This window comes from Amphiura filiformis, chromosome 1 (genome assembly GCF_039555335.1).
Source record: "Amphiura filiformis chromosome 1, Afil_fr2py, whole genome shotgun sequence".
Taxonomy (NCBI): domain Eukaryota; kingdom Metazoa; phylum Echinodermata; class Ophiuroidea; order Amphilepidida; family Amphiuridae; genus Amphiura; species Amphiura filiformis.
This window is the reverse complement of record NC_092628.1, coordinates 33,554,668-33,565,264: the sequence shown is the minus strand read 5'-3', so window position 1 is coordinate 33,565,264 and position 10,597 is coordinate 33,554,668. Positions and strand designations below refer to the sequence as shown.

Sequence of the window (10,597 nt, the reverse complement as noted above, 5' to 3'; positions counted from 1 at the left end):
CTGAATACGAGGAATGTCCTTCTGATATAAAATATTTTAGATTTTTTGAAATTCGTGATATAATACAAATTCTATGGCAAATTATTAAAATTTGATATTTATTTATTTGTTTTCTGATATTCAATATTCCTCGAAGTAAACTTAATTAATCTAATGACATGTACTTAAAGTGTATATAACTTGGAGTAAAAGCCGACGATCATTTAAAAATGTTGACCTTTCGTAATGAAGGTACGCGGTTTTTTTCTCAAAAAGACCTCATAACTTACAGCTACTTACATAACAAGTTATACAAGTTATCACCGACAGTCTGAACGTGATTACAGTTTTCCAATCTCATGTACATTATTTGCTTAATCTGTTTTATCTTAATCGTTGATTCGGTTATAAAACACGTGATTAAAGACGTTATACGGTTTGTCTATTTATTGTCAAGAAGGAGCAGTACGAACCAGTCGTTTAAGTGTATGCCCTATATAACTGTTCCTTAGACATTTTAAATTTCAAATAGTATAGCTGCAAATAAGTCCACCATGAAAGCACAGATACTTGCTTTAGTTCTGTATCTCGGTATTGTAAATGCCAAACCTTTGGATAACTTGATGCCGGTTTCTCCATCTGATATCAACGTCGCTGCACCACCTGTTACCGTTAGTAGTGTAGATTTACCCAACTATCTTGGAAGATGGTACCAGGTAAGTGCCATTTTATGTTCTAAATAAATGATAGTTGGTAGTCTAAGCATATCTACGAACCTCTTATAGACATGGCGGATGAACATGATGAATGTGCACTTGATAATTTTTCTGTGTGCAGACCCCGGGTGCAGACAGTACAGAAACATGCTAAAATTTGGCATTTTACAATATTTTGGCCTTTTATCGGGTTCACTGTGCATTTTGGTGGAAAATGTTCTTTTCCTTTGCCTCAAGTTTCTGATTCTCTCTTTCATTTTTTGTCAGGGGGCACTTTTAACTTTAATTTTCTTCTGCCTCCGTTGGCCACGTCACTGTCTCAAAGAACAGTCAAAGGATCTCTAAATATAATAGCCGAGTGGGAGGGTTTTCGTTAAATTTTGTATAACTGAAAATTGAAACATTATGTATAAAAAGAATACTAGTAGGGCCTATATGTAGTAACTGTATACATCAACATCATATATAACGATTCGCGATATACCCAATCGTGGTACAGTTGATGTGGTTTAGAAGGTAAAGTAGGCGTTTTATTTTAATTTTATAGCCTATACGCCATTTTTTTATTTTAGTGAAAATTAAGATTGAAAAGATGGTGATAATCTATGTAAAAATTATATTAGACCCCGCCAAACTTTACTGTATCGTTTTTATGGTAATCTAATGTTTTATTTTCTAAAATAAACTTTGGTGTCTAATGTGGACTTTTTATATAAATGGAAAAAACCCAGAACGTCTATACAAGAAAAGACTCGATGTAGAAAAGGCTCCCTATATACTTTGCATTGACCGATAGCCCTACCACGTGCAGCGAATCCGGCAGCGAAGTCAAAATCGATATATGAATAATAGGCCTATAATATATAGCGGTCCCTTTTCTGTATGTTTGTTTCTTCTTTGTTTAACCGGTCGGTCTGGGTGGACCCACGCTTGGGTCCTGATTGGACCAGGCTCAAGCAAAATGCTTAAGCCAAGCCTTAAAAGCTTATATAAACATGTTGGCCTATGAAGAGAACAGAAAGAATTAAGGGAAGAACAAGGAAAAGAAAGGCCACTCCCAACAAATCAATAGTACTACCCAATGAACCCGGCTTTCCCTTTTAAATGGAATTTCTATTCTTCTTCTTTTTAGCAACTGCCTTCATTTTTTTAATTTGCGTTATTTTCTTTTAATTATAGATGTATGCCAATCGGTTTGTGTTTTCAACCTTTGAAAGGGACAACGTGTGTGTAACTGCCGATTGTAAGTTTGTGAAACTGGGTAATAGCCGAATTTACAGTACCGTAGAATATGACCCATTCATATCGTAGCCTTCAAATATTTTAGGTTATTTTTGATAATTGGTTATGAATGCGTAACTTGAAATTAGTCTTTGGCTCTTTGCACAACTTTAAAAACGCATGTTTTTAGCCCTTATTTCCAAACATTTCTATTGCCAGAACTAACTAAAGGATTAAGATTAAACTATGTTTCATTTGGCAAAATAAGATGATATTTTCATTAATTCCAAAAAATTAGTGCTGTATTTTTCTGGAATATAAACGGTAGGCCTAGTATAATAGTAGAAATCCACACAATGACCCATTTGTATAATAAATTAGACAAAAATACTGCCTAATTCCAGGCTTCTTCCGTGATTTTTATACTAACCCCACTCTCCCTAAATGTAAAAACACAGGGTATTTCAGGGAGCCGCCCGTTTGGTCATTTGCCGGGGTCATTTGTGTTGAGTGTTCCCTCCCCTACTATCACTACCTCAGTTTTAAGCTCGTAGTAAAAAAGAAAAACCGTGGAAGCGGTTTTTTTTCCTATAAATTTTGCACATTAGTGCTTATTATATGTCATGTAGTAATCTAGTTCACTTTGTCCCGTACCCCCTCAATGCTTAAGAAACATAAAGGTGTGTGTAACGTATTAAAATTATCTTGAAACTTTTTCAAATTTGAAATGAATTGAGGATTTTTTTTCTCTTTCGCTAGATGGTTTGAACCTTGATGGTACTGTTTCCGTAGAAAACAACGCACGACTCGGAAGCCCAGAGAGTGAGAATAGCACAGTAATTAATGGATTTGCTTACATGCCTGACCCCAAGGAACCAGCAAAACTCGCCGTTATATTTCCGAGTGTTGGAGGACCACCTGGCGAATGTAAGTTAAAGCTTCATATAAAAATAACAGATGTAAAAATAAGAGTATAAACTGACCAGTAGAGCAGTTGTAGTCCTACTAATTCATAGCATATTGGATGGTCTAGGGAAAGTTGGCCCATTTTTGCAAGACTGTCAGTGTCCATGCCTTCAAGGTAAAATAAACCTACTCATGTTATCTGGCCATGGTCTGGACCTGCTGGTTGCTTTCCCTGGGAAAGATGGCATTCCAATCTTCCCTTTAAATATCAGTGCATGGCGTATCAGTCATATGGGCGTCGATCCCGGGGGTAGGGTGGGGCAGGGCAAGGGGACGCGTATGTATCCCCCGGCAAAATTACCCATTTTTGTTCTTTTCAGCCACTTTTTGACAATTCAGGCAGACCCCCCCCCCCCCCTTACATTTCAAGCCGGATATGGTATCAGTCGGAAGGGGTGAGGAGGGGGATACAAAGAACCCGGGACAAAGAAGCTTAAGAGTTAACGTTTTTTTACAAAAGGTTAACATTTTCCGCTGCACATAAATATATATACACACACAGCGATCCCACATTTAATGTTTAAAATGGATAAAGCCGGCAGTGAGCAGAGCCCCTCTAGACAGTGTAGTCTTTGCTGATTATTTGAATGAGCTGTAATAAGATTCGGGTTGGTGTAACAGTGACCAAAACCGATACTAACCGGCAAAATCCAGTCCTCTACTGTAAAAACTCGACAGTTAGCATGATTATGTGCTTACTATCGAACGCTTTTAAAACATGCAAACATGAAGAGCTCCATCCACAAAAGTGTAAAGGGTTTTGAGCAAATCATCGATACACAGAGTTATAGACACGTAAACCTGCAAATGTGCGTCTCAATCCCATTATAGCTAAGCGCCAGAGTTACTACATGTATTTCAGTTTGAAACTTGACATACATTGTATACTTTCTTATTTATTATTTTGCACCTTTCGTTTCAGATTGGATTATAAAACTTGGACCACTTGAAGAAAGTTACCCCAGTGTTCCTCTCTACCAATATGCAGTTGTGACAGATTCAAATCGACTAACCCTCTTTGTTCTGGCTCGTAACGTACAAGAGTTTAATGCACGATTCAAAGATGAAGTTCTAAGCTTTATCGAGGAGGAAGGGTTTACCCGCTTTTACAACGCACCTAAACAAACAGTTCAAACGCCTGACTGCAAATATGCTGGGGTGCCATCCGAAGAAAAGTCAACTTCTACCAGGAAGGTTGAAATGGAAGATTTGGACAGGATTTTATTTCGCACAGCTTAACCTATAAGGATGAAAACATAAATCATAACATTGGCGTAAAAAATCACGACCATTCAATCCTATTCAGTATGAACATGATCCGAGACTAAAAGGAGAAGGTCTTGGGTATGGTCAAGTGGCTTCTGATACGCCTGCCCAATTATGTCTCAACAATATTTGAGCACTTGAAGCCCTGATAAGAGAATAGTTACTATTAAAGAAAAACAGTTACTATGATAAGGATAATGAACTGAGTGCAATGCATTCGTCAAGATAATCGCACGCGCCGTGGAGTTATTGCATTTAGCTCAAGAGCCGATAGGCTCAAGAGCTAAATGCAATAACTCCATGGCAAGTGCAATTATCTTGACGAATGTATTTGCACGAGTACATTATCCGTCATACACTTTGAGTGTAGGCCTATTAAAACAATAGGCAATATTAATTGCTGCATTCATTATATTAGTTTTAATATTAGGGAAAATATCTTACATTTTAAAAACACCGTCAGGACATTGACCAGCTACGTAGCATTTAACTGGTAAAGAAAATCAATCCCGTATAAGTTAGCTATCAATGGTATCGATTGCGCCATACGTCATACTTTAGTAACTTATTCACGCATGGTTTGTAACCAATTGACTTTATGTTGTGATCATTTAATATCGTGGTTTCGAACACAGAGAGCACTGAACCAGTTGGAAACGATCGATTTAGATGTCCGACTAGTACTACGGTGAATATCAACTGGACTTTATAGCTCTATACACTTCTAGTGCCCGTTTCTATTCATCGTTATGTATTCTTCTCCCGTGCATTATTTTCGCGAACTACCCTTCACAGCCCAAATTATATAAACCTGCACGCTAAACAATGCATTATCTAAAACCTGCACGCTAAACAATAGATTCTAGATAATACGTGCACGCTCAAATACTAGAAATACTACTTTCACATAACCATAAAGTAGAGTTAGGTGGCGCTTTAGACACAGAGATCACATAACTATATAATTGTCTGTTCGATATATATACCAACAAAAAAGTACGAATATACATTCTGTGGTGTTAAAATGGTATAGTTACAAACGGTGTTCAATAATGTACAATTACCGAATAAGGTGCAACTCGCTAGACTTGAGTCCAGTCCTCGTTTACGGAGTTTAGGATTAGGGTTTAGGGTTGGGATAGGGCAGTCTTGTAATAAGACTAGTAGAGTTACACCCTTGCAAATATCATTGTCATAAATTATGATTAATGACCTCAAATAAATCAAACATCAAATGAGAATAATCGAGCTTCTATTAATTAAAAAGGGCCAAAAACAGGTGGATCATAATTATACAAGATGACACCATTGCAAAATATTCAGCATTTTACAAATGAAATACATGTAGGCCTATATCTAAAATAACATAGCCGGGCCCGGGAAACACACACCAGCGCATAATACCATGATCATGCTTTATAATACCATAGGCCTTCAAACACGTGTGTTTGAAGGCCTATGATAATACTGAACAAATTGTTAAATCCCAATGTCGTGTGTTTTAATATAAGTAGTTCAAATTATAGAGCTATAAAGTCCAGTTGATATTCACCGTAGTACTAGTCTGACATCTAAATCGATCGTTTCCAACTGGTTCAGTGCTCTCTGTGTTCGAAACCACGATATTAAATGATCACAACATAAAGTCAAGTCAATTAAACCATGCGTGAATAAGTTACCTAAGTATGACGTATGGCGCAATCGATACCATTGATTACAGGGATTGATTTTCTTTACCAGTTAAATGCTACGTAGCTGGTCAATGTCCTGACGGTGTTTTTAAAATGTAAGATATTTTCCTAATATTAAAACTAATATAATGAATGCAGCAATTAATATTGCCTATTGTTTTAATAGGCCTACACTCAAAGTGTATGACGGATAATGTACTCGTGCAAATGCATTCGTCAAGATAATTGCACTTGCCATGGAGTTATTGCATTTAGCTTTCGAGCCTATCGGCTCTCAAGCTAAATGCAATAACTCCACGGCGCGTGCGATTATCTTGACGAATGCATTGCACTCAGTTCATTATCCTTATCATAATTTGAACTTTAAAATCTACTTATATTAAAACACACGACATTGGGATTTAACAATTTGTTCAGTATTATCATAGGCCTTCAAACACATGTGTTTGAAGGCCTATGGTATTATAAAGCATGATCATGATATTATGCGCTAGTGTGTGTTTCCAGGCCCGGCTATGTTATTTTAGATATAGGCCTACATGTATTTCATTTGTAAAATGCTGAATATTTTGCAATGGTGTCATCTTGTATAATTATGATCCACCTGTTTTTGGCCCTTTTTCCTTAATAGAAGCTCGATTATTCTCATTTGATGTTTGATTTATTTGAGGTCATTAATCATAATTGATGACAATGATCTGCCCTTTGCACGAGCGATTGCCGAATAGGGTGCAACTCTACTAGTCTTATTACAAGACTGCCCTACCCCAACCCTAACCCTAAACTCCGTAAACGAGGACTGGACTCAAGTCTAACGAGTTGCACCCTATTCGGTAATTGTACCCTATTATAGAACAACGTTTGTAACTATACCATTTTAACACCACAGAATGTATATTCGTACTTTTTTGATGGTATATATATCGAACAGACAATTATATAGTTATGTGACCTCTGTGTCGAAAGCGTCCCCTAACTCTACTATATGGTTATGTGAAAGTAGTATTTCTAGTATTTGAGCGTGCACGTATTATCTAGAATCTATTTTTTAGCGTGCAGGTTTTAGATAATGCATTGTTTAGCGTGCAGGTTTATATAATTTGGGCTGTGAAGGGTAGTTCGCGAAAATAATGCACGGGAGAAGAATACATAACGATGAATAGAAACGGGCACTAGAAGTGTATTGATGAAGAAGGAATGACAAATAAATCAAGGAGACAAAAGCAATTTGTATAATGTAAATTATTTAATATTCTTATTGTTTGAATGCACCATATTTTATTGCAAAAGGTGGGTTACAATATTAATGATAAATTTATAGGATGCAAAATACTGAAACTAAAAAAATAAAAAATAAGTAGATCATGTCATGTGGACGCTAAGAGCAAACATAATGTATCCATGGGAGGTAAACACAAGAGATGCACCATTAAGATTTCATATGAAGGGCAAATGGTAGTTACTCCAAATTCCAGAAAAATACATCACTCATCTTTTGGAATTCTTTTTTTCCTGATTTGCCCGAATATCACTTCAGTCTGTGCACTCAATACAAAATTTCGATTTTATTGTGTGACCAATTATTATTAAATTTGCATCAAGTCCTTTTTTTAAATGTTCTGGCAAGTCAATTTGTCATTGCGAAAGTCAAGCGTGAGGAAATAATACTAGTATGAGCTGGACGGTAAGTTGTATGCCTCGTTTATAAAAGGAATTACTCCCTATCCCAGAAAAATACAGCACTAATTTTTTGGATTCAAAAAATATTACCGTTTTGCCAAATGAAACATAGGCCTATATCTTAATTCTTTAGTTTAAACTGGCAATGAAAGTCAAATTTTAGTATTTGGTCAATTTATGGAAATAAGTGCCCAAAACATGCGTTTTTAGGGCGTTTTTTAGCTTTTTTGCATTCTGTGACAATCAAGCCTACAGACTTATCAAAGACTAATTTCAATTTATGCATTCTAATTTTTAGAAAACACATTTTATGAGCTAATTCTTAGCCTATAATCAGGCTTAGACCTTGTGCCAAGTCTTAGAATTCTGTGACTATAATTGTAAGAATACATGCAAAATTGCATTGTTTCAGACCATTTTCTCTCAAATTTCAAAAATATTAATATTTTACTTTAATTGCCAGTTAGAACTAAATAAAGGAAACCGGATATTTTATATTCCAAAAAATTAGTGCTGCATTTTTCTGGAATAGGGAGTATGCTAAACATCAACAGTAAGATTAGTAATAACTTAGCCTATTATAATACCCTATTCATATTCTGAATCCTTAGTCAAGTCTTTGAATGTTGTGACTGTAATTGTAAGAAAACATACAAAATTGCATGTTTTTGGCCCTTATTTCCAAAATATTTAACTAAAAACTCCCAACCCCCCCCCCCCTCGGTGTATGCAGGTAGTCATGCTGGTCAGCAAACTTTGCAAACACCTCATTCTTCATCTCATTTCGTAAACTTTTCAGAGGAAAAATACCCTATTTCACAATTTTTTTTGCCCTTCAATAGTGCCCCTTTTTTTGGCTAAAAATGTGAAAGATATTTTGAAGATACACTTTTGAAAAATCACCCCATTTTTGTGCATTTCGCGAATAGCATTTTTCAAACAGAACCCCATATTTCGCAAAAATTTCCAACAAGCATGCTTACCTTCGGGTAGGCTACACATAGTGCGGGAGTGGGAAAAATCCATCTGATGCCTAAATCCCTGTTTTATGTGAGCATGTTACAAATTAAATGCTTGTCGGCGCCATTTTGTAGTAATGTAAGGTGGGGCACCATGAATAAACAACTATTCGAGAAATTCAGGTTTGAAGAAATGGCAATATAAAATTGTGTTGTGTAAATCAGACATTCATTATACATGTATTTTGTACTTGATGTCAAGTTTCTGTAGTAGAATAAACAGATTCTATCCTAACATAACTTTCAAAAGAAATAAAGACATATTCTTACTGGCAAATTGAAAACAATAAGTACATCTGGATGGAAAACACACAAAGCACATGTCCCTAACCTTATGCCAACTTGGCATTTACTTCAGCTTCATTCCATAGTGGCATAAGGTGATACGCTTTTATGCAGTGCAATGTTATTTATTTTTTCTTAGTTTGTTAACTATTATAAAATGTGTTTAAAAAGTAACGTAAGGTGTATTATCGTGTATATCTGATATGCCACTTGGAAGGAAAACACAAAATCTGTAACCTTTGTAACCATACGCCAAATTCAATTAATTAATTAATTATTAATAAATTAGCTAATTCTGGCTGTTGAGACTTAGTAAAATGAAAGAATATTATTAAAAATATATACGCCAATTTTTTTTTTCATTTACCAAAAATCATCTTACACCACTATGCTATTTATTTGTCAAGACCAAATGAAAAACTTACGTTTTTTCTGCTGACAGTTTCGCCAAAAACCTTCTGGCTTTCTCAAAGCATTGATGATGCCACTATGGAATGAAGCTGAGAAAATGACAATTTGGGTTCTATACTGTATTTGATGACAACACAATAATTAGTACCCGTGTATAAAAACCAGCTGCTCCATACTGGAACTTCCCGGAAGGGCATTATATAATATATTTACAAGCATAATTGCTCTGGCCCAGTTTGCTGTAAAAGCTTACCAGAAACGTTTTTTGGCATCATAAACTGATAAACCTGGCTCCGGTGGTCCCTAGCCACAAAACCCAACAACAACAACAACAACAACAACAACAACAACAACAATAGCAATAAGGCACATATCCACTTAATCAAAAACTGAACAAAAGACAAGAAACTAGATACAAAATCAAGGAAAATAACTTAAGAATTACAGAATTTGTGAGAGTTAAACTATGAATATGTCAATCTTCATTTAAATGACAATAACTCTCAGATGCAACAACCCATTGGCTTCAGATTATCACATTATACCGCTTTCTGTTAGCACCACAAAAATAACAATTAGCAATTTTGTAATTTTTGTAAATGTCACATACATGTATCCTGGTTCCAATCATTTTGATATTTTGTATAATTATAGACGAATCCGACTAGCAAAGTGACGGTCAGAATTAAGTCGGCCATAACTGGAGGCCATCCGCGCCAAACTAGCTTAGTTTGTTTGGATTGCGATCCAAGACGCCCACTATCACAAGCGCTTTGGAGCGTGTAGCACTTGCGCTGCGTCACGGGAGCGGTAAACGCAGCACGCCTGTATTACTGGCATCGCGTAAAATGGATGGAAGGCCCCCAGCTATGGCTGCCAGTGAGGTGTAGGAATGTGTCAAGTCAGATTTGTGTATACATAGATTGGCTAATGTGACAATTTTTCTGGGAATTATTAAAGAATTGGCATGTTTTTACTGTTGTGCATGAGCTTTGAGACAAACATTTTTTCCACTTTTCATTTGGTACTGAGGAGGAAAGCATAAAAAAATATAATTTTGAAAGCATTCTACACTTAAATAGATGTAAAAAAATTGAAAAATGTACATAGCCTTACTTCATTGTGAAAAATAATATTAGATCAAAAATACTGCAAATTATAAAAGTTAATACAATATACAACAGACCCATTCTGTGTTAGCTATAGATGGGATTAACTTCCTAGAACCATTATATATTGTAGGTGATGTTGTGAACAACAATACTGGATATTTTTACAAATATACAATTAAATTTACCCGTTTTGGTGTTGGAAAGTAATTCTCTAGCTTAACTTCTGTTCTACGGGCATACAGAGTTTCAAG

General features: G+C 35.7%; 1 protein-coding gene across 1 annotated transcript; it reads left to right on the top strand.

Moving 5' to 3' along the window:
* Positions 1–446: 446 nt before the first annotated feature.
* On the top strand, positions 447–4,329 carry LOC140145908 (uncharacterized). Its single transcript, XM_072167630.1, has 4 exons — positions 447–695; positions 1,875–1,938; positions 2,676–2,843; positions 3,805–4,329. Exons 1-4 carry the CDS (start codon positions 534–536, stop codon positions 4,119–4,121), a joined length of 711 nt encoding a protein of 236 aa, XP_072023731.1. The 5' UTR covers positions 447–533; the 3' UTR covers positions 4,122–4,329.
* Positions 4,330–10,597: the final 6,268 nt, after the last annotated feature.

What these genes read in the sequence shown, in the direction of transcription:
- LOC140145908 (XM_072167630.1), top strand. Translation starts at nt 534, where the DNA reads ATGAAAGCACAGATACTTGCTTTAGTTCTGTATCTCGGTATTGTAAAT. An exon ending in CGTGTGTGTAACTGCCGATT is followed by an intron (nt 1,939 to 2,675) that starts GTAAGTTTGTGA and finishes CTCTTTCGCTAG; the next exon opens with ATGGTTTGAACCTTGATGGT. An exon ending in TGGAGGACCACCTGGCGAAT is followed by an intron (nt 2,844 to 3,804) that starts GTAAGTTAAAGC and finishes CTTTCGTTTCAG; the next exon opens with ATTGGATTATAAAACTTGGA.